At 39.9% G+C, this 25328-nt stretch overlaps 1 protein-coding gene across 2 annotated transcripts in view; it reads left to right on the top strand.

Moving 5' to 3' along the window:
* The first annotated feature begins 851 nt into the window (after positions 1 to 851).
* The window catches only part of LOC149147339 (cytochrome b-c1 complex subunit 9, mitochondrial-like), an 85527-nt gene continuing 61050 nt past the window's right edge, over positions 852 to 25328 (top strand). The window contains exon 1 of one of the 2 annotated variants that reach the window (XM_089439701.1): positions 852 to 1151. In XM_089439701.1, coding sequence (XP_089295827.1) covers positions 1035 to 1151 — 117 coding nt within the window. In that variant the 5' untranslated portion in view covers positions 852 to 1034. The remainder of the gene's footprint in view (positions 1152 to 25328) is intronic. The other variant, XM_089439700.1, reaches the window with a different exon arrangement.

Genomic DNA, 25328 nt, shown 5'->3' with positions numbered 1-25328 from the left:
GTTGTTTACTGCATTAGAGTAGATAAGAAGTTACCACTTCCAAAGATTTATCAAAACTACTGCAAGTACAACTTGGTAAAATTATTACTCATCCATGTTTGTTTATGTTGCTATCAATATACTCTACATAATTGTACTATTATGACATGTCACTAGCTAATAATAACATACCCATAACGCAATACAATTCATACCAACATTTGATATTCATTATTTGAAAATGATTCTCAAAGATAAAGTTTGAATAGTCATTATCACTATTACTAAAACAAAATAATCTAAATGAAAATTGGTTAAAACTATTAATATGAAAAATTTGACTAATTTCAAATAAACATTTTATGATATTCGTATTAATATTAATATTGCCAAACTCAATTGGCTTCTCTTACTTTAAACTACTACATTTTGCTCATATTAATTTAAACCACCAACAATAGTTTCGTATTTGATTTATATGGCTAAAAAATAAATGAATAAGATAATTTATATTCAAAACCAACATAGAAAATAATAATTTTAATGTTATTTATATGGTAAAAAAAAATGAATAATATAATTATGTAGAAAGGTGTATTCTATAATCTAATATAACCTAATAACCTAATATAGTATGAGGGTGATGTGTGATTATTTCTATATTTGATGTGAAATTATATACACATCTTCTAATTTTTTTTAAGCGTAGATGCATAATAAATTCAAAAATAAATAAATCTAAACTTGTTTATATTCAAACCAACTTATAACAAATAAAATTACTAATACAATAAAACTTATTCATATTAATATTTTTTAATATGCCATAACTTACCCCGTATTAAAAGATTAAATAAGTTCTGAATTTCATTTCCTTGAGTGGCTTTACAACTCTCTAAACCCGTGGAAGGCCATCTCCGCCGTAGGTCACTTCTATCTATATCGATCCCGAAGGGCATTTGTGCTTCAGGCATTATTAACGCTGTCAGTCTGCTTATTGGCAGGGTAACAAAGCAAAATTTTCTTCGAAGGGTCCATCAATCACGAATCTGGCCATGGATCCAACGGCGAAGAGAACAGGAGGCCTCTTGGAGGGGGCTTATCGCCTTCTGATGAGAAGGAATTCTGTCTACGTGACCTTCGTTGTTGCCGGCGCTTTCTTGGGAGAACGGGTAATACTTTCTTCTCATATGCCCATCAGATCCGTCTAGGGTTCTTCTCATGTACCCGGCGGATCCGTTTAGGCTTCTGATTTTTGGGGAGAATATTTGTTATCTCATTGTTTATATTTTTTCTCCTTTGATTGCATGTTAGCATATTTGCATTTTGAACCAAGCAATGAATCTATCAGAAAATTATTTTCAGATATTCAATGTCAAATTGTTATTACCGAACCATTTTATGAAGAGTTTTTTCCCCAATCAGCAAAAGCTATCTAAAAGTTATTTCTGAAAAAAATGCCCAATTTGAATGTTACGCTTGGTTACAGAGATTAACAGATCATAAGCGTATTGGAACATTTTTATAATCGCCAATCCCAACTGTCCATACCAACCAACATCATTGTTTTTAATTCAACCCAAAAATCCTCGCGCTCATCAGGTTCCTCTTCAAGAATGCCTTTTCTCCCTATTCTTTCAAAATCCAACAATCTACCACGAAGTCAATGAATTATTGTTTCTTCTAGGTCAAGGGAGTACTGATTCATCCACCACAGTTCCATTCTCGTTGCGGTTAGACCCACCCAAATGGAATGTTAGAAAATGGATAGGGCTGGGTGCAACTCTCACGAATTTTGGCAGAACTGATACCACTCAAAGCTAGCACCATAGCCGAAGGAAGTTCTCGTGGTGCAGCACCTCGGGCGGAGGTGTGCTTTTCGAATCAACTTACAAAATAAAATCCAACTTTCTGTTCTTCCCTTAATCGACCAATCCTATCCCAATCAATTTTTTTTACTTCATCCCTCTTCCATCACGTCCATATCTATGTCAAAGGGCGAAATGCACAATCCCCTTCTGTTATCGTGACACCTGTTTCATGGATATATAATATATATGTACAATCCCCTCTGGTCATCATGAATTATTGTTTCTTCTAGGTCAAGGGAGTACTGATTCATCCACCACAGTTCCATTCTCGTTGCGGTTAGACCCACCCAAATGGAATGTTAGAAAATGGATAGGGCTGGGTGCAACTCTCACGAATTTTGGCAGAACTGATACCACTCAAAGCTAGCACCATAGCCGAAGGAAGTTCTCGTGGTGCAGCACCTCGAGCGGAGGTGTGCTTTTCGAATCAACTTACAAAATAAAATCCAACTTTCTGTTCTTCCCTTAATCGACCAATCCTATCCCAATCAATTTTTTTTACTTCATCCCTCTTCCATCACGTCCATATCTATGTCAAAGGGCGAAATGCACAATCCCCTTCTGTTATCGTGACACCTGTTTCATGGATATATAATATATATGTACAATCCCCTCTGGTCATCATGATACGCCTTTCATGGATAAAAGGAGGATTTAATATTCTAATTTATGGACGTCTACATCATTCAAAAGGTTGGTGTATTTCTATTTATATTATTCTCCCGAGGGAAGTGTGAAGCCCTTCTGTTTTCTGTCATACAAAAGCTTCTATTTCTAAAACTTGAATTAGGAAGGCATTTGTGAAGTTTCGAAAGGGTTTTTTAATTCTCATTTGTATTTTTGTGTTAAAGGCCAGATTGGGCGCTACATTAGAGATTATTTCATTGTTAGCTAACTCTAAGAAAGTAAAATGCGTGCAATATATTTATTGTGGGAGCTCTATTCTTTTATTACATGCCTTGTTGCACAAATTGAGAGCTAGGCTTAGAGGTCACTTGTTTTGTAGGTCTTTGGTAGATTGTTAGGTGGTCTTGACTTTGCTTGGTTTGCCATTATGTGATGTTAAACACGTAGTAGTGTGGCATTTTAAGGAGGAAGTACATTGTGTGTTGGTTGATTTGATTGTTGCAATATGTATCACTGTATCTTTCTTTGTTGTTTATTGACTGTTGTAGTGTGTCAATGAGGTTTATAGGTTATGGTTTTGTTCCAAATTAGTCAGTGTTGCACTAAAATCTTGCCCAACATATAAGATTTTGGTGTGACGTTAATCATGATTCCAACATTTACTATTTGAATTTTGATTCTACCCAGTTTTGAATTTTTGTTTGAGATGATTCCTTGTCAATTGTATAATGAGAAAGATCAAAAGTCAAATTTAGACAAGCATCCGGGAGCATTGAGGATAAATAAAATGGGTATCCGTGGGTATTAATAAGAAGCCCTTTCTGCAGCTATGGCATGCAAACCTCTCACTAAGAAAGGCCATTGTTCAACTTCTTTTTCCCCTTTCATTCCCATCCATCACTGGATCATCATTCCAGTTCCTTGATTGTCAAATGAAAGTAGGCTTTGGAGATGCCCCACATGCTCTTTTCATATACTATCCAACATCTTGCAATATGACACTCTAATTTCTTAGAGTTTGAATCTGATAGAATCTCCCCATAATTCCTCTAGGTTAGAAGATATTGGCAAATGTAGCTCTTCCAAACATCCAAGCTCACTAAAACCTCGTGAAAGTTTTACCAAACTCTTACATTTTGATAAGCTCAACACTGTTAGACATCAAGGTTTGCTAAAATTTTAGGTACATGACATGTCCAATACTCTAAATGCTACCAAAGAATGAAAGTCACCAGGTAGTTGCTCCATCCAATCAGAAAATGGCAAGACTTAACATCTATAAACAAATAAGTAGCCTTGGAAGCCTCCTATATCAAGAAATGTTTATTTTTTCCAATGCTTCCAAAGAATGAAAATCGTTAGGCAGTTGCTCTAGCATTTCCATCCATCTCTAGTAATAACACTTACAAAGAACTAAGCTCACTAAAACCTTCTGGGAGTCCTGAAAACCCCCCCCCTACAATCACATAAATGCAACTTTGATGAACATCTTAGTTCTTAGAATCAATTGGGAAGCATCTTTTAGCTATAACAGTTTCTTATAGACACTTTGTCATTTTAAGATTGCGAAGTCCTTTTGGTAGTCTTTTCAAATATTGACATGCTTCAAATGAAACAAACACTGACAAGGATGTTAATTGTCCAAAGTTGGCTGGAAAACTTCTCAGTGGCATAGACATTCATACATCTAGATGGATTAACGATGTTAAGATTCCAAACCTTTCAGGAAGTAGAAGCACGTTGCAGTAATGGTACAATGTCGAGACTTGTAATCATGCAAGTTTTTCAAAACTACTTGGAAACTCATAGAAATCGTAGTAATTAGTCAACTTGAGCTCCCTAAGAATCAAATTGACCACTGGTTGTTTTGATTCCTGAAAAATTGTTCCAGAAATATAGGAACACAAGGAAAATATATTTGTTCATGAAGTTGAGCATTAAAACATGAACAAGTCCACTTTGTATTGTTTTTGATGTTGCTAGCAGTACCTTTGACCTATTTGTGGTCACTTGTTGGACATTCATTGCACAATTATGATTGATTCTTTCACGGGGGAATGTGTAAGAGTTATTTTAAGATATTAGCATAAGTAGGGTGTTGAAAATAGTACCAAGGAGGTGTTTCCAAGGCATTTCTCCTTTTGGCCTAGGAAGACACTTAAATCCTAAAGCACTTAATGGGTGCTATGAGTTTATTAATATAAAAGGGGCTACTGTACTTTTTATGTGGAGACTTACTAGGTACTTTATTATTAAAGTCACATGTGATTTAAAAGTTAATTTATGTGAAAAAGTACAAAGTACACTTTATTTTATTAAAGTGACTTTATAAGGAAAAAGTGACCATGGTACTAAAACATTAAAAATACTAGGAAGTCTTTTTAAAAGAAGGGGACCGCATGTAGGAGGGGTCAGGTAGGGGACTCATCTCCACCCTTGATTTAATGGTTTGATTAAATCTCAACCATTAGATCTTAGGGATAGGATTGGATAGGGTTCCTATCTTATTGGAAAGACAAAAAGGGAGTAAAGGAGGCAAGAGCTCATTTATTATTCTTATGAGAGCATTGAGGAGAAGGGCAAGGAGAAAGGAGAGCTTGAGAAATTTCTACAGCAGAAAACAATGAGCCATCACCTACAGCAGTTTGATTATGATATTCCTCTAAGGGCCGAGTTACAGATTTCAGAGGAGCTAGAACATCAAGGCTGAGAGCATATTTCTTAGCTGCTACGGTCTGGATTGATATAAGGGTGGTTTCCAGCCTAAAGGAGGCTGTGTATCTACCCACAGACAGCCACTTATGGATCCTGGAATTTTAGGGACTGTCAGCAAAACTCGGGCTCCCGAAATTTTAGGGTCTGTCAGCACGAAACTCGGGGAGCAGTCTGAGACCTTTATGGGTTGGTTTCCTCAGCCAATATCATCAGAGGTTCAAGGCAGAAAAGGGGTCTGCTTAAATGTAAGTGTTATCAGCTGAAGGAACCTGAGGTATAGTGAAGATTGAGCTTTAGATCATGGCTTTCTGGAGCAGACAAAGAGATTCAATTTCCTGTGCGTGAGAGCTGCCAAGAGAACAAATTCCTAGCTGGAAGGAGGATGACTGTGTGTGCATCAGTCAATAGTTTCAGTGTGAAAGAGGATATCTGATCAGCTTTTCAAAAGGGAAGAGATAAGTAATCTCTTATTATTATTTTTGTTGTAAAAAATTATCTGAAGAAGCAAATAAACTCCTTATAAGAGTGGTTTTCCCGAAGAGGCTGTGGGGTTTTTCCAGGGTCAACTTGACCAAAAATCACTGTGTCTAATTGTATGTGTGCATATAATTTGTCTTTTGTATTAGCTGTGCTAATTAAATGGTAGAATAGTCCTAATGTTTTATGTAAATGCAATTATCAGTCTCATGTTTCATGATGGGTTTGGGCATTAAACCATGCAAAACATAAAACTGGGTTGGGCTACAAGTTAGACCCAAATTTCTACATAGGGTGCGTTGCTTGGGAGAGATTCTTTTGTATGTGGGTTGCACTATTTGAGGTTTATTATTAGCAGTTAAGTTTTGTAACCACTTTTGTCATGTTTGATTTACCGAGGAGAGGGTGTATGGTTATATATTCATACATGTGACATGAATGAAGGCTTGAGAGAGACCATTGAAGCCCATCCTGGACAATATTATAATCCTTCTATTGTGTTAATGAGAAGATAGTCATTGCTGTTACAAAATTCCAGATTGCTGCAAATTACACAGATGCTGCAGATTTCTTAGATCAACATTCATCTTTTGTAGGACGAATCTTGTTTTTTTCCAAGGAAAACTTGTGGGGGAACCGAAGGGTTATTTCCCCACATTAGTGCATGGCATCCCTAGCAAACATGTTGGCATGGATTACTAACCTTACTTAGGGGGTTGTTTGGAGTCCCTTGTTGGCACAAAACTGGCAAAGTGCCCAACAACATTGGTGACAAGCAATTAAGCTAACCCCTGGGCCTTTCTGTAGGATTGATCTCATCTACGAATATGTGGTGTTTGCACTTCCAAGTTTTCCATTCAACACTTTTGTCTATGCAGAATTGAAGCTTTGAGTGATGTTTGAGTATTTTTGTTTTTGTTGTAGGAAAAAATCTCTAGTATAGGACTATGTGTTGTAGATATGTAAAATTTTGACATGGTATTAGAGCTATCAATTTGAGATTCTTGATATTTATGTATGGTGTGGATTGTTACCTATGAGAGGGCATTGTGGGAGGATCTTACTGAGTGTGATGCCCAACAGACTCCAGAAATTTGAGTGGTCTTTCCTTGTGAGAGGCACCAGGCTCTGTGAGATTGTGGGTGGTATACTCATGTAGCTCCCATGATTGGAGTGAATCTGTAGCTTGATATAGGCACAATGAACTTGTGATAGGTTGATTTTATTGGTTGGTCTATTTGTTGAAGTGTGTTCTAAGTTTGCAGGATGATTGATCTCATTCTTAGAGATAAGATAAATAAGTTTATTAATGTCTAACAAATGACCACAAAAGTAGCTTAATGGGACCAAGTGCAAAAGGCAACTCCTAGGTAACACTAGAAGTAGGATGAAGAAAGCGAAAGAAAAGGTGCATCCTAGAGAAGTGTTTAGTTAAGCCAATCATTAGTTGTAACTAAACCCAAAATATATGTAAGTGTCAGACATGTAGTGATACAAAGTGAGAGTGCGAGTGGGAGTGCAAAAACAACTCCTAGGTAATGCTAAAAGTAGGACAAAGAAAGCAAAAGAAAGGGTGCATCCTAGAGAAGTGTGTAACTAAGCTAATAATTGGTCTAACTAAAACTAACCCCAAAAGATATATAATAGTGTCATGTGTAGTGATACAAAGTAAAAGTGTGAGTTTGGACATCCTGATGCTAACTAAGAAGGAGAAATATGGATGATGTCAAAGTCTCCTAGCCTTGATGAGCAAGGGTGAAGGGAGTGATGAGGTTATTGCGACTAAAAATTTCAACCATTTTGAATGTGATGTGAGAGTGCAAAGCAACTCCTAGGTAATGTTGAAAGTAGGATGAAGAAAGTGAAAGAAAAGGTGCATTTAGAGAAGTGTCTAGCTAAGCTAATCATTAGGTCTAGCTAAAACCAAATCCAAAAGATATATAATAGTGTCATATGAGTAGTGATACAAAGTGAGAGTTTGAGTTTGGACATCTTGATGTTAATTAAGACAGAGAGATATGGATGATGTTAAAGCCTCTTGGTCTTGATAACCAAGGGTGAAGGGGCCACTTAGGGTGTTGGCTCACTGTTGGAGTTCTCAAGAGCCATAGTGGGATTTCGTTGTATGATCCTTGGAGGATGTAGGTGTGGGAGAGCCCATCTCTCTTACCATCTAAGGTCGAAGGAAAAAAGGCCTTAAATAGAGCTCTTACTACCAGTGTTGTGAAAAGCGCGATCGGGATTAAATCGGTGTGAGGAACGAATCGGAAAAAATCGGAAAAATCGGGAAAAAATCAGAAAAAATCGGGAAAAAATCATTTGGTACAAAAATATTCATTTTTTTTCTTTTTTTTTTTCAATTTTTTTAATATCTAAACCATCTACAACATAAAATAAATACATTGACACATAAATATGATAAAAAAACTAATATATAAGATGTTTAATATCATTTCTAGTGCTAAAATCACACATAACATTGAATCATGTCCTGAATAGTAAGTCCCGACTCCTGAGTCCCAACTCAGCCTCAAAATATCAACAAAAAATATGATAATGTATCTCATCATGTCATAATGTCATATACAATAAATGAAAGTCTAATCCTATTGATTTCCTCTGCCCCTCTTTCGAAAAAATGCCACAGCTTTCCCTTTCCCTCTAGATGTAGATGCTGGTGCCCGTGCTGGTGGAAATGGCAGTGGAGTCTGATGTGCTCTAGAAGCTAAAGAACTAGAAGTAGGAGCTATAGGAGGTAGACCACGTCCTCTACTGGTGGTAGTGGTACCCCGGGCAGGCGGTGTCGCCTCCTCCTCTTGTTCCTCCTCCTGCTCCTCCTCCTCCTCCTCCTCCACCTGCTCCTCTTCCTCCTCCCCCTCCACTACATCCTGCACTAACCAATCATCAGTAGAATCCATGAGAGGCCTCTCGGCCTCAACCCTCCATGCAGCAGTGGTGTCAATCCCATCTAATGAGATGGCATCCACATCAGGTGTCCTCTCAAGTTGCCTCACCCACAATCGAAGATTGTAGTAAACGTAGACCATGTCATTAAGTCGCTGGGACTCCAACCTGTACAAAGATCATGAAATAATAATTAATAATTAATATTATAAAAAAAATTTGTTTAATGAATTCAAAAATTTATTTGGAAATTTGCAATATTTTAAATATTTGAGTGTTAACCTGCTGCGCTTCTTGTTGTGTATTTTTTCAAATACACTCCAGTTGCGCTCACATCTTGAGGAGCTGCATGTTTGGCTGAGGATGCGAATGGCAAGCTTTTTCAAAAGGGGTACCCTGCCACCATACATTTTCCACCATGCATCTACCCTCTTCTCCAAGAGCTCCTCTTTCCTCCGCGCGCGCCACTGTCCAAATGAGCAACTGAAAAACCAAAAAAAAAGTTTATAAAATCGTGCTGCCCCGACCCCGCACGATTTTTTCAGTAAAAATCGCGATTTTTTGAAAAAAGCGTGATTTTTTTTTTTATTTTTTTTTATTTATTTTTATTATTTATTTATTTATTTATTTTTATTTTTATTTTTATTTTTTATTTTTTATTTTTTTATTATTTATTTTTTTTTTTATTTTTTTTTTGCCAGTAAAAATCCGCAAAAAAAGTAGGCGATTTTTTCGTATAAAAATCGCGATTTGATCGGCAAGCTGAAAAAATCGCTATTTAATCGCGATTTTCACAACATTGCTTACTACTTTGTTGAAGTTGGAAGGTAGTCTGATGGGTGGGGGGTGCCTTGCTTTGGGTCAGTTTGGGGTTTGAATTGCATGTCACTACAATAAGGTGTGGATGGAGGTTTGGTTTGGCTCCTCCAAATTGGTCTAGGGGATATTGGTTGACCACCCTAAGGGGAAGGTTAAGGAGAGACATGGGTTTTCACCACTTTATGGTTTGAAATACTTTGAAGATCACCTTGTCTCTCGTTGCCTTGATTTGGCGGGGCGACATGAAAATATAAGGATCCTTCTTGTAGTCTCACTATGAGGTATAGGTGTAAGAACATGGATTTGTGGCTAAGTATCTCCTTGATCAAAAGGGCCAAGCATCTTTGATTGTGATATCGGAAGAAAGTTAAAAGGGGGCTCCTTGAATCCCCATAGAGGTGTTGGTATTGCCCTTTGATCTCATAGGAGGAGGGACACTTGAAAATGAGGTGCACTTTTGTCTCTGGTTTTTAAAGGTGGTGCATCTAGCATATCTTGTTTGGTGGACGAATATGGTGATTAGTATCCATCCAGAGTCCATGAAATCCTATTGGTGTTGGCCTTGAGGGATCCTGAGTGAATGCATCCAATGTTTATATGTGCATGGAGGGTGGACGATGGTGCCATCTTGCAATCTCAGGAAGTGATCTAGATAGAAAGACATCATTGAGCCTAGGTTCTCCAAAGGTAAGGTCCAAGTAATTGGATGTACAATCTGTAGATGTCCTCTTTGATGGCCCAATTTAGTTCTAGTCTAGTTGGTAAGAGATGGATTAGCGTGTCTAGGGAGTACTTAAAGTGGGGAAGGCACTTTGGGGAGATGGTCATCAACTAAAGAAGTTGAGAAGGTTTTGAAAACCAACCTTGTGCATGATTTGTAGGGAATTATATAGTAATGGTCTTTGAGGAGTATAGTGCAAGGTAGGGATACCTCTCTCTCTTAGTGTGAGAGTCAACAAAGATCCCAAGTCTATTTGGGAAAGAGACTAGATGAAGGATGACCTTAAAAAGGTGAAAGGGGTGGACTCTAAATATCGTTTAAATAATGGGCTAGGGAATTGTGTGTTTGCATTGAATGATGTGATTGAGAAGCAAGGTTTGAACTCTCTCTATTTGTAGCAAGCTTGGTTTCCCAATCTTTGAACCATAGAGGGCCTTGGGTTTAATAATCATCTCTAGGAGGTAAAATTTTGAGGAAATGCCCTGAAATTGACTATGGAAACAACATCTATCGATGAGGGCTAGGGAGTCACATGCTTTGTTGAGTTGAGGTTGGAGAGCTTGTCACATGCTAAAGTGAGGCCTCGTGGATTGGACACCCAAGTAGGTTGAAGTTGTTGTGATCTCAATCTCTGCCCCTTGGAAGTAGAAATGTAGTTCAGAAAGAAGATCTTTCATGTATTGAAGACCATTGCCTGGTTTTACGGTTACCTAGGTTGATTGTCAACTGTTGAAAGGTCTCAAAACTTAGCCAAAACATCAATTTACCTTGGTAGACCCTTAGGAGCAGAGGTCAGCAAGATCAGATCATTGACAAAAAGGAGTAGGGAAATCAACACTTATTGTAGAAGGTTGATCACCTTCATCTTGGATGTGCTTGTCAAGATAAGTTTCCAGCTTGTCAATGAAGATCCCAAAGGGAGTTGGCGAGAGGGGCCACCCTTGCTTTATCCAAATGGTAATTAAATCTCTCCATTGATTCCTTGAGATCCTCATACCTAACTCCTCTCCTTGTCTTCATCTTTGCTTCATTTGTAGACTTTTATTCTTAGTCTACTTTATTAACATATTATAATGTTTTCATAATATATCACAAGTAGGAATTAATCCTTCATACTCCACCTTAACAAATACTTGTGATTTCGATATTCAATCATCATCCTTTGTCTCTTCAACTGGTCCCTCGATGCTCTTTGTCTTCATCATCTATCTTTAACAGTCTTCATATTCGATCTTCGTCATTCTTGACCTTCAATCCTTTTCAATTTCCATCTTGTACATACAAAATATAAACATTGTGTTTGTTGAAGTTCATATAAATAGTTACTATCCACCAAAGTACATGCGTTGCTAGCCACTGTATCCATCAGTTCTTTAGGAAGGTTTTCCTTTTACATGGTTCATAACAATTCTTGAACAACAAATCTTCATACTAGTGCCTCATCATCAATCATCACCTTGGGTTTTCTTTGGCTTACTCATAACCACACTCTAGGTTTTGTGTGGATTACCCTCAACCATCACATATTCTCATTTTTACATCGATTTACCCTTAACCATTACAATTCTCAAGTGCTTTTAACTTACCACAAACCATTCATCATATCAAGTGGTTTCTAGTTGACCAAAAACCTTCATTTTTTCATGGAAAGTGGTTTTTGGAAATATCCCATGCCAAAAAAATGATAATTTGACAACCATGCCTCTAACTTACTTGTCACTATACCGAACCCTCATCTAAAGGAGCTTCCAAAGGTGTCCTTGCCACTCAAAATGTTATTTAGCATGCTGGTCAATTTCATCATAACAATACACACACACATATGTATTTATATGTATCTGTATATATTAATTTTAGTTTCATTACGGTGTTTACCACTCTTGATCTAAACATTTATTTGCCATCCTTGCACATTATGCCTTGAACACCAATTTGTCCATAAGAAAGGACTTTGTTTCCTTTTGCTTCAACTTTAAGTGAAATTCTGTAACTAGAGGTTGTATTATATGTGTACCATCAATGGATTCACTAGATCAATTTCTTTTGCTGTTTTTAATTTGAGCATGCTCTTCCTTCCTTTTCTCTTCGAATTGACAACCCTCCTCTCTCGTCACCCAACCCACTTACTATTTTCCATTTTGATGAAGGGGACCCAAACACCTTTGCTTTGCTAGATGCTCCCATTAGAGACCCAATTCTCCTTACTACACTCTGCCTCTACCAAGTATAATAACCTTGTATCCATCACCTGGGATGTAGCCCTCAAGTCCTACCCTCACTCAACCTGGCCCACTTCCACATCTAAAAAGACCAACACTTTCCCTATGAACTAATGGTATGATTAGACAAGGTTGTCCATCACCAATGTTGAAAAACATTCACCCATGCTCACCCCTCTTACCCCAACATCAAAGCCTTTTATCGTTGTCTTTTTTGCAGCAAGAAATGCCTCTTTGTTTCTCAAAGGAGATGGGTTTTGTGTACCTCATTTACTCACTCCCCTAAACATTTTTGGTGCATTATCTTTCCTCACCACTCCCCCCTCCTATTTGACCTTAACCATGGATCCATGTGCTCTCACATCTCGACTCTATGATATTCTTCAGCAACCCCAAATTTGGGTTACATCTCTTCCTTCTTCATGCTTCCTATTCTTAGATAAGGACATTAGAGAGGTCGTTTTGGTGATGAACAACATTAGAGTGATAAATGAGGATGGTTTCTAGGCAGAGTTCCTTAGGCACAGTCCTCATCCTCTATTTCCTTACTTTGTTGATCTCTTCGAACATGTGGTCCATATAGGTTTTCCGTTGACATGGTCACATCATGTCATTCACTTGATAGACGAATCAAGTCCTAGCTTTGATCTTGATAACTATAGGATGATCATGGTGGGCCACATGTTCTCAAGTTTCCGTGCTATTTTTTTCCATTTGAAGCTCTCTATTGAGCCAGGTAGTGGCGTCTTAGAGCTAGAGAGCAAGCTTGATTTCAATCTGAGCACTAGACTATTGATCACATCCTTACACTGAGGGCCATCATTGAGGAAGCATGTACAACGTGTTAGTTTTTTTGGTAGCATCAGACATGTTTTTAGTCTCGATTTGTGTCGAGGGGCTAAGGAACAAAATGTCTCCAAAACCCAGAAAATGTTTCGGGAGAAAACACCTAGACACCACTCAATTAAGTTAATTAATTAATAATTAAAAAATGCTTAAGTATAACTTAGAAAAATTGATTAATTAACAAAAATTAATTGAGAAAGATTGAGAAAGGTCTAGAGACTCACAGACCGAGTCTAAGATGATATTAGTCATTGATAACGATTTAATCATGGTTGTTGGTGCTCCAACAAGAGGTTATAAGGTCATATCGATGGGATTGAGATAGATAAATGTGTGAGACACAGGGAGAGTGAGTTCCTTAGCAGATCGAGCTATCCAATTGCAGAGATTGAGCAAGGAAGAAGAGTGCGAGCCAGAAGGAGATCAGGAGAAAGAGGGAGCAACAGAGAAATTTTGGAGGAATTTCCCAGTGATTTTTCATTGCCGCAGAGCCAACATAGAGGAGGCCGAAATATTCTGCAGAGAACGCTATCTAGGTGGTGAAAGTTAGCCAGATTAGCAACGAGAATTACCAGAAAGGGTTTGGATCAGTTGCTGGAGACTAGAAAGACAATCTAGAAGATAGAGCAAATTTTTCCAGTGGCAAGAGAGGGCTAGACAACTAGTTTTGGAGCAGTTCCATAGGCTGTATGAACTGCACAGATCAGGTGTGCGAGCATCCAACAGGTAGTGCGAGTAGGCCAGGAGGGAGGTCGAATTTATCTGCAGAGTGAAAATTTTTCTCCAAATTATTTATGGCGAGATTTTTGCTGTAGGATTGCTAGTAGGCATCCAGATTATTGTACTTGGATTTTACTGATACATAATAATAAAAATAAACCCTCATCTGTTGCACCGGTTTTCCCTTCGGGGTTTTCCTAGGGACTATTGTCCAAAAATTAGTGTCGATTTTATCATGTGTGTGCATATATTTTCTTAGTTCCAACATTTTATTTAGCTTTTGTAGAATTTATTTGCGAAGAATTGCAGTGTGGTTTATTCGGTATTAATTAGAAAATTAATAAACTGCTAACCCGTTGAAAAAGTAAATTCTAGTGACTGCAATTCAAGAAAATTTCACACAGTATCAGAGTGATTTTGATCAAATCGGAGGCTCAAAGGTGAAAGGAGAAAATTTGTTCAACTTTAGAGGGAGATCTGGGCACAATTTCTCCAAATTTGCGCGGGCTAGCCAAGTGTGCGAATTGTAGAGGCACAGGGTTCAATTTTCAGTTACACGTGCAGGAAAATTCGATCAGCCTCAGAAACAAAGTTTGCAGACAATAGAGTTGCTGAATAGAGGGTTCCAGTGAGCAAATCAGTTAATCCGTTGAGCAGATTTGGGTGCAGTTGGGTTACAACAGGTTTTGCAGCAACAGATCAATGCAAAGTGGAAGGGAAAAGCACACGAAATTATACTTAGGATGTCATCAGTAGATTCCTCAGATTTCTCCAGTATGGCCACAAAAAGATTTGACATTCAGGAGGCTACAAATTTGTCTTCCAGATTGGAGGATGAATTTGCTTAGATAGCTTGCCTCTCTAGCTCAACTTCACAAGGAGTTTGGTATATAGATAGTGGAGCGTTAACTCATATGACAAGAGTTAGAGAATACTTCTCCAACTACAAGGAGGAGCAGATGGACTTCCAAATTCAGATGGGAAACAAGAATAAATGTATTCCAGTTAGAGCAGGTACCATCAAGATTCAGAGGGAGTTGGGAGCAAGCACTAGTGTTACAGATGTACTGCATGTGCCCGACTTAGGTATGAACCTTATTTCAGTATCCAAACTACAGGATAAGGGATATGATGTCCACTCTGTAGGGAAGAAGGTGCTTATTAAACACCAAGATTGGAAGAAGAAGGTGAAGCAGATTGGAGTTCTAAGCAACATGTTATACAAGTTGCAGCTCGCTTCTCCAAAGGCACTAGTTAGCAGCAAGTTGCCAGCAACAACAATGGGAGAGACCTGAATGAACTATACATTTACACCATGGAGCACTTAGGATGCTTAGGGAGACAGTGATAGGTGTTCCAGAATTAAGCATAGAACACGATGATGTGTGTAGAGGGTGAGTGCCTAGGAAATATACTAAGACAACATTCCTTAGAAGTGACAGTAGATTAGATGGTGTATTACAACTTATACACTCAGATATTTGCGGTCCTATGTCCACGATCTCTTAGAGGATACGAGTACTTTGTCATCTTCATCGATGACTATTCCAGGAAAACCTGGATCTATTTCATGAAGACCAAAGATGAAGTCTTCAGTCACTTTAGAGAGTTTAAGGCTCTAGTAGAGAAATGCGATAGGAAACAAGATCAAGGTACTTCGCTTAGATAAGGGAGGAGAGTACACATATAGTGACTTCACGAGATTTTGGGCGAAGGAAGAGATCAGAAGGGAGTGGACAACTCCATACAATCCACAGTAGAATGGGGTAGCAGAAAGGAAAAACAGGTCTATAATTGGGGCTGCAAAGGGTATGTTATATGATCAGGATTTGCCCAAGTTTCTATTGGTAGAGTCATGTAACATGGTTGTGTATATACCGTACAGGGTTACTCACAAGGCGTTGGGGAAGATAACACCAAAAGAAGTCTTCTCAGGGAAGAAGCCAAAAGTTAGTCACTTTAGGATCTTTGGCAGTGTAGCTTATTGCCATGTGCCAGATGAGAAGCGCACTAAGTTGGATTAGAGTGCGAAAAGGGGGTTTTTCGTTTGGTATAGTGAAGCCTAAAAGGCATACAGGATCTACATTCCTAGCAGCAGGAAGATTATCGTGAGATGGGATGTAAATTTCATGGAGGATAGAGCCTTTAGGAAATCTCGCGAGTTGCTAGCAAGTGATCAGAGTAGGCCAACAGAAGCTCCATTAGTCTAGTAGCAGGGGTAGCCACAAGGAGAATCATAAGGACAATCACAAAGATCTAGTACAATTACTAGTATCAACACGACCTTAGGTGTAGGAGATCCAATGAGTTCGCAATAGAGGCAGGATGAAGAGTTGGTCGAGCTGTTGAGAAATATAACTAGTTTCGGTCTTCATAATTGTTGTTTCATTACAATATGTATCTTATGTAACAAACAAGAAAAGAAGAAAGAAATTTATTATTATTATAACATGGGTTTCATGCTCATTATTGATGGTCTTTTAGGTAAAAGCATGTTCTTCGTGCTTCTAGGCTTTGGTAGGTCATAGGATTTATTGTCATGAGCCAGTGGAATCAACATCATGTTTATAAGACCCTTTCAGGCAATTTGTAATTGTAAAATGAATTATTTTTGAGTCTAGAAAGTCTTGGAATCTCCAAGAGTACAAGTCGGCCCTAGGGTCCTCAAGTCTGCCTAAAAGAGGGAATTCGACCCCTTGAGAAGGCTATATAAAGCAATATTGCACTAATCGTTATCGGGATATTATCGGCCCGGGGAAAAATCGTAAAAATCGGGAAAAAATCGGTAAAAATCAGGAAAAAATCGTAACATACCAAAATATTCATTTTTTTGCAATTTTTTTAATATCTAAAGCATCTACAACATAAAATAAATACATTGACACATAAATATGATAAAAGAATTAATTTATAAGATGTTTAATATCATTTCTAGTGCCACATCACACATAACAGTGAATCATGTCCTGAATAGTAAACTCATGACTCCCAACTCGGCCTCGAAATATCAACAAAAAATATAATAATGTATCTCATATCATGAGTCATAATGTCATATACAATGAAATGAACCAAATAACTAAAGTCTAATACTACTGATTTCCTTTGCTCCTCTAGATGTAGATGTCGATGGAGTTGGCAGTAGACTTTGCTGTGCTTTAGAAGCTGAAGAACTAGGAGCTATAGGAGGTAGACCACGTCCTCTACTGGTGACAGGGGTAGCTTGGGTCACCTCTTCCTCATAATATTTTTTTTTGGTTGTTATTTTGTTGTTGTTTTTGTTCTTTGTTGTTGTTTTCAAGATTTTTTCCCAAAAAATCAGCTAAAAAAAACTCGGTTTTATCGCCTGATTTGAAAAAATTGCGATAAAACGATTTTATCGCCCGATTTGAAAAAATTGCAATAAAACGATTTTATCTTGATTTTTTGGCGATTAGTGCAACACTGATATAAAGAACAATTCGATTCATTTGGAGACACACTTAAACGCAAGTTCTATATCCCAAGAAAGAGTTCAATCTATAGCTTGGTAGCTGCAAGGAGGAGAGCGAAGATCCAGATGAAGGAAGAAGGATGAAGTTTCTTGTTTTTTGGGCTCTATCTTTCTCACATGTGCAAAATTCGAGGGTTTTTGGGTTGCAGGAAGAAGTCGAAGTTGTATGTTCGAATTGTAGTAGGACAAAGTGCAAAAACTTGTAGCTGGGAAGAAGGAAACTCTGTCTAGACCTCACTGACCTTAGGAAGAGCTGTCTTGCTCCTGGAAAGTCCCAGAAGGAGGATGTATTAGGGTTTCTTTAGGAGTTGCAAGGTTGAAGTTGCAAATAGAGTAGCAGTGCTATAAATGGCAGGTCGAAGTTGCAGTGTGTAGTGGTTTGGTGCAGATTCAAGGACGACTTGAGGAAGGGTTGACTTGGTATTCAGAGAACTTGGTCTAGGGATTTGGGTCTTTATATCTATTTGAAGCAGATTCTAAGAAGATAAGAGTTTTCGGGTTTTCCCCTTAGAGGGGTTTTGTCCTGGCTCAGAGCCTACATCTGTGTCCTCTTTTGTTGTTGCTGTTTCTTGATATTGTTTGATGAAAAGGATCTAACTAAAAGAACATAAAGAAGATAAAGAATTACAAGCAAGTATCAAGGATAAAGAAAATAAGTTTAATAAGCTGCCACTTTATCATTTTCTAACACGACCCACCCACCACTAGTGGCCGAACCAACATAGAAGTTCGTCAGATGCTAAACTATGTAGAGGTGTTTATTGGGACTCCCAGGACAGGTTGGAGAGAACGCATACAACTAGATAAGTACAAAGAATTGGTGGCACAAGTTGTAGAACCTTAAACTATCAGAAGGCCACAAAACATCAAGTGTGGGTAGATGCCATGGTAGAAGAGTATAGTTCTATCATGACAAACAATGTTTGGGAGCTAGTGCTGAGGCCTATGGATAGGTCAGTTGTGGGTTCTCGATGGATCTATAAGATCAAGTACACTATAGACAACAATGTGGAGAAGTATAAGGCTAAGTTTGTGGCAAAGGGGTATGCACAAAAGGAAGATTATGAGGAGACCTTCGCCCCAGTTGCTAGATATACTTCTATTTGGTTAGTTATATCTCTAGTGTTGATTTTTGGTAGTTTGGGAGGTACTCCAAGGCCTAGTGTTCGGGGTTTGGAAGGCAAAGTGTCACAAGTAAGCTTGTGAGCTTGAAACCCAAGCTTGGGGTTTTGCACCCATCGGGATTTGGGCCAAAACCATGAGCACATTTCTACATGTGATGGATGAGGATGATAGCTCTCGATGAGATGAATGTAATGCAACGAGAATCATCTGATTCTGAGTTGTAGAAATGGAGATATGAATTTTTGAACGTTATAATTGGGTTTTGCACATGTGTGTCTAGGTCGGCTTAGAGTTAATAAGCCAAGTGACAGCTGTTCAAGCCCTATTGTGACGTTTTGGAAGCCCCCATATTAGTGTATAAATATGAGGTGATGTGAGGACATTTTACTCATCCAACAAGAGCACAACACAACACAAACATAAGGGTTCGTGGAGAGGCAAAACACATCTGTTGGAGGCTGCAACAAGAAGAGAACAGACCAACGAGGGTACAATGTTGTTTCAGGGCTGTTGGAGGGTGACTGAGCTCATGGAAAGAGGGCCGAGTTGTTGTTCTTGAAGGCCGAGGTCATTGGAGACTATTTTATGGTGAAAGGAGGGTGGGTTGACCCTTGTGGTGCATGCCGCAACTTGGATGAGGCTCGCTGTAGCAAGCCGCAACAGTTTGGAGGGAGGCCGAAGGGCTGGAACAACCCAACATCATTGCGAAGGGCCATATCCCCTCATGAAAGGGCAAACACACTTCTTTGGTGCAATTCTTGGCAGAATTAGAGCGCTGTTAGGGGCTGAGTCATTTGCCTTAACCAGACCTAGATTGCAGCAGTGGAGCTACAACAAAACAGTAAAAAAGGTATGTGTTTTTGGTGAATGTTTATAGGTGTTGGATCCTAGTTTTGGGTCAGATTTGGATCAGTTTACCTTGCAGCCTGTGGGTGCTATTTGGAGGAATTTTCGTGGAGGTCAAAAGTCCATCCTAGGTGCAAAACTTGCAGTGAAGCGTTGAAACCTAGATTTGTGCAACCACTCCCCTATTGCAGAGCAAAGGGCAGATAAGTCTGTGGGCAGCCAATAGAAGGGTCTCCTAGGTGTGAGGATGCCCTAACTAGGAGCAGATGCTACAATGTGTATTAGCCACTCGTGGATTGTTGGAGGGCAACGTGAGAGTGGACCAAGTGTGAACGTGGATTTTATGGTCTGCTGGAGGACAACGTGGTAGTGTCCAAGTTGGAGCTCGATGTGCAACACCTTGATGGACAAAGGTAGTTGCTAGAGTGGCAGTTGTTGTCATCAAGGGTTGACGAACCAGAGGAGCAATTGTGGAGCCTGAGACGTGTGTGGAGAAGGACATCTACAACAGATGATGGGCAGTCCTCCTAGCCCGTGTTCATTGTGGGAGATGGACATATTGCATTGATAGGTGGCAACCTTCCATGCCCTATGTTGGTCTTTAGCGGAGCAGCGCAGGAAGACCATAGTGGGCTGAAGTCCTTGAGTAGTTGAGGAGCAACAGTGGGCAGTTGAGAGTTGTTCACAAGTGGAGCTGTGAACAACTCGACAGGAGTCTCGATGTGTTGCGGCGTTGATGGACTAAGGCACAACTAGAGAGCAGATTGACAATCAAGGTTCAGTGGCCAGGTGGACTTGGAGCATTGATAGAGGCAAGAGCTGTAGATTGGAGCCAAAGGACTGAGCAGGTATAGGGTACGACCGAGAGGCGTTGAGAGCGTGGACTACATCAACTAGATGGTCAGAGTATCTTTTTGAGGGTAGATTGGTTGTTAATGGACTACCACCAAGCCCCAATTTTGTATCTTGTACTAGTGGATGTATGAGGGGCCATTATCCTTGGTACAGGAGCCCTAGACTGTTGTATTATATGTTGTTTAATATAACGAAGTTGCGTTGAAAAATGTAAAAAGTTGTCTATATTTTGTGCATGTGTGATTTACTGCTGTTTATATTCCGCTGTCTAAAGTAATATCGTTGATATTGTTGGTTCGGTAGCATCAGAGATTTTAAGATTCTAACCTAGACCCAAGATCGTGGAAATTCAACATGGTATCAGAGCATATCTGAGCTACTTTGAGGGACAGTGAATCAGAGTGTACACATCGAAGCAACTTAGAGAGAGTTGTGGGTGTTTAGATCATGTAGCAGGGGTTTCAGTTGAAGACATGGAGATGTTGTCTTGACTGGCTTGGCAACAAGATTGGTTGGGAGTTCTGGTGGATTGGTGGTGAGCCTAGTGAACAATAGTTTGTTGTAGGGCAGGTTGCTGATCATGGACTTCTGTTGATTTGTCATGGATGGTTGGGACAACTCGAGGGTTTCCTTGGCTTGGACAAGATTAGATTGGTCGAGATGGCTTCATGTGTTGGACTGGATATTGGCAGGCTAGAGTTTTCATCGGATTGTGATGTTGCATATCTGAGATTGGTGGGATTTGCACGAGTAGTATTTGATTTAGGAGGATGAGTGCTTGTAGGATTGAGCTAGTGGAGATCGTGTAGGTTGAGAGGGAGCAACCCTATGGAGGTTTGGGATCTTCAGGTTCAGATATGATGAGGTAGAGGCACTATCGAGATTGTCGGGTTCATTCTACAGGGTACGCTGTAGCGATGGATGCCAGATGGGCTAGTGTGGTCGCAGATGATGATGATTACTTCCTAGTCTTGGAAGTGCCTCCCTCGCTAAGAGGGAGTGTTGATTTTGGTAACTTGGGAGGTACTACAAGCCTTAGTGTTCGGGGTTTGGAGGGCAAAGCGCCACAAGTAGGTTTGTGGGCCTGAAACCTAAGCTTGGGGTTTTTCACCCATTGATATTTGGGCCAAAACCATGAGCACATTTCTACATGTGATGGATGAGGATGATAGCTCTCGGGGAGACAAATCTAACACAATGAGAATCATCCGATTCTGAGTTGTAGAAATGGAGATATGAATTTTTGAAGGTTATAATTGGGTTTTGCACATGTGTGTCTAGGTTAGATTGGAGTTAATAAGCCAAGTGATAGCTGTTCAAGCCCTATTGTGACGTTTTGGAAGCCCTCATATTAGTTTATAAATGAGGTGATGTGAGGACATTTTACTCATCCAACAAGAGCAACACAACACAAACATAAGGGTTCGTTGAGAGGCAAAACACATCTATTAGAGACCGTAGCAAGAAGAGAGCAAACCAATGAGGGTACAAGGTTGTTTCAGGGTTGCTGGAGGAATTTTTAACTCATGGAAAGAGGGCCGAGCTGCTATTCTTGAATGCCGAGGTCATTGGAGACTATTTTGTGGTGAAAGGAGTGTGGGCTGACCCTTATGGAGCATGTTGCAGCTTGGAGTTGGCTTGCTGTAGCAAGCCGCAACAGTCTGGAGGGAGGCCGAAGGGCTTGTGAGGACTGGAACAACCCAACATCATTGCGGAGGGCCATATCCCCTCATGAAAGGGCAACCACACTTCTTTAGTGCAATTTTGCGGAGAATTAGAGGGCTGAGTCATGTGCCCTAACCAAGCATAGATTGCAGCAGTGGAGCTATAGCAAATTAGTCAGAAAGGCATGTGTTTTTGGTGAATGTTTGTAGGTGTTGGATCCTAGTTTTGGTTCAGATTTGGATCAGTTTACCTTGCAGCCTGTGGGTGCCATTTGGAGGACTTTTTGTGCAGAACTTGCAGTGAAGCGTTGAAGCCTAGATTTGTGCAATAACTCCTCTATTGCAGAGCAAAGGGCAAATAAGTCTGTGGGCAGTCAATCAAAGGGTCTCCTAGGTGTGAGGATGCCCTAACTAGGAGCAAATACTACAACGTGTATTGGCCACTCGTGGACTATTGGAGGGCAGCGTGAGAGTGGACCAAGTGTGAACGTGGATTGGGCATTTATGGTCTGCTGGAGGACAACGTGATAATGTCCAAGTTGGAGCCCGGTGTGCAACACCTTGATGGACAAAGGTAGTTGCTAGAATGGCAGTGGTTGTCATCAAGGGTTGACGAACCAGAGGAGCAATTGTGGAGCTCGAGACGTGTGTGGAGAAGGACATTTTGCAACAGATGATGGGCAGTCCTCCTAGCCCGTGTTCATTGTGGGAGATGGACATATTGCATTGATAGGTGGCAACCTTCCGTGCCCTATGTTGGTCTTTATCGGAGCAGCGCAGGAAGACCATAGTGGGTTGAAGTCCTTGAGTAGTTGAGGAGCAACAATGGGCAGTTGAGAGTTGTTGACAAGTGGAGCTGTGAACAACTCGATAGGAGTCTCGATGTGTTGTGGCGTTGATGGACTAAGGCACAACTAGAGAGCAGATTGACAATCGAGGTTCAATGGCCAGATGGACTTGGAGCATTGATAGAGGCAGGAGCTGCAGATCAGGAGCCGAAGGACCGAGCAGGTACAAGGTACAACCGAGAGGAGCTGAGAGAGTTGACTACATCAACCAAATGGTCAAGAGTATCTTGCTGAGGGTAGATTGGTTGCCAATGGACTGACACCAAGCCCTAATTTTGTATCTTGTACTAGTGGATGTATGAGGGCCATTATCCCTGGTACGGGAGCCCTAGACTGTTGTATTATATGTTGTTTAATATAACGAAGATGCATTGAAAAATGTAAAAAGTTGTCTATATTTTGTGCATGTCTAATTTCCGATGTGCAAAGTAGTATTGCTGATATTCTTGGTTTGTTAGCGTCAGAGATTTTAAGATTCTATCCTAGACCCAAGATCGTGGAAATTCAACATCTAGCAACTTAGATGGGATGGAAAATTCACCAAATGGATGTCAAGACTGCATTCTTGAACAGGGTGATAGAGGAGGAAGTATATATAGAACAACAAGAAGGCTTCGAGACACATGAGAGGGGTGCACATGTCTGCAAACTGAAGAAAGCTCTATATGAGATCAAGCAGGCTACCAAGGCATGGTATGGTCAGATCGACAACTACTTGCAGCCTATGAAATTGGATTCCTCCTCCCCCTGTGTCTTGAATCCCATGAATCAGACATGATTCTCTAGGACACGTGTCCGATTCTCTAGGACACGTGTCCGATTCTCTAGGACACGTGTCCGATTCTCGTGTCCAGTGTGTCTAGGAGTGTGTCCTGGAGTACACCCATCTATCATTGTTGAAGATTGCAGATACATGGTTTGCCTCTTCATTCATCATGTTGAAGAGGTTAAGGGAGGTCAAGACCGCTCTTGGGGCCATGGTTATTTAAGAGTTTTGGTATTTTTGGAGAAAGACAGATCAAGTAGCCTTAAAAAGAGTGAAGGACACAATGTTAGATGATGCTTGGTGGGAGAGGGTAGATCTCACTATTAAGATCATGGACCCTATCATTACTTTGCTACGATTTGCAGATACAGACCAACCTATCCTAGGTGAGGTTTATGAGGGATGGGATTCCATGATTGAGTCTGTGAGTACCATTTTTTTACAGACTGAGTGCCTCGAGAGTGAGACATCGTTAAAGGCCTTCTTCACCACCATATAGGATATTCTTGTGAGCAAATGGGACAAGAATTTTACACCTTTGCATTGTTTGGCTCACTCATTGAACCCAAAATACTATAGCCATGAGTGGCTGAATGGTGGGCCTTCCTACAGATTCCCTCCTCACATGGATGCTGAAATTTCACAGGGGAGGAAGGATGCATTAAGGCAAAATTTTCAGGATAGAGCATCCATCGATGAGGTGGAGGATGCCTTTGTAGAGTTTTCCATTGGCACTAGGCAACTTGCAGGCTATGATGTGATTAGAGACAGTGGGGCTAAAAAGCCCTATTCTTGGTGGGCAACTCATGGGGCAATAAACCCTCCTCTACAACAGTGAGCCATGAGGCTCCTCCCTCAGGTGACTTCATCCTCTTGCTGTGAGAGGAATTGAAGCACATATGGGAATTTTTATTTTGATGACTTAATGAGAAAACTGCAGTTTCTTGTCTTTCTCCTATTGATCATTGATGAATATGTCACAATTGTATTTGTATGCATAATGCTACTTTGTAAAACTTACAAATTTTAAATTTACAATGTAGAATCTAGATTATGTCTGAATTTGTATCATGAACGAGAATTTGTGTAGGGAATATCTATTTAGTATATATATATATATATATATAATAATAATATATAATGTGTCTTGTTCCGGGGGGTCAACGTGCTCGTGTCGAACACTTGAATTTTCGTGTCTTGCGTGTCCCTTGTCCCTGTGTCAGGTGACTTAGCTTGCAGCAAATGGGATTTGTCAAGAGTGACACAGATTCCCAATCTCTACTATTTGATGGTAGAGGGTAAGCCACTCATCCTAGTGTTGTATGTGGATGACCTCTTCTTAATAGGGTCATCAGGGCTCATAGAGGATTGCAAGAGCAACCTAGTAGCAAAGTTTGACATGAAGGATTTGGTGCTGATGCATTATTTCCTAGGCTTGGAAGTATGGTAGAAGGATGGGGAGATCTTCCTTGGTCAAGGGAGATATATTGCAGAGATTCCGAAGAGGTTAAGGATGCAGGACTGTAGGCCTATGTCTATACCTATGATTACGAATTTGAGGAAGACAGATGCATCAGAGGACGAGGACGTTGACCCAACCTTGTATAGACAACTTATCAGCTCCCTCATGTATCTGTTCAATACTAGGCCAAATATCTACTTCGCGGTCAACACTCTTAGTCAGTTTTTGGTGGAACCTAAGAGAGCGCATTAGACAACAACGAGGCATATACTAAGGTATTTGCGTGGCACAGTCGAGTATGGATTGAGGTATACTCGAGGTGATGGTGTCAGACTATGTGGGTTCACGAATGTAGATTGGGTAGGCAATTC

This window comes from Pinus tabuliformis, chromosome 9 (genome assembly GCF_031772625.1).
Source record: "Pinus tabuliformis cultivar Carrire ecotype Pingquan chromosome 9, CPIR1, whole genome shotgun sequence".
Taxonomy (NCBI): Eukaryota; Viridiplantae; Streptophyta; class Pinopsida; order Pinales; family Pinaceae; genus Pinus; species Pinus tabuliformis.
The sequence above is the reverse complement of the archived record's forward strand: the minus strand, read 5'-3'. Positions and strand labels throughout refer to the sequence as shown.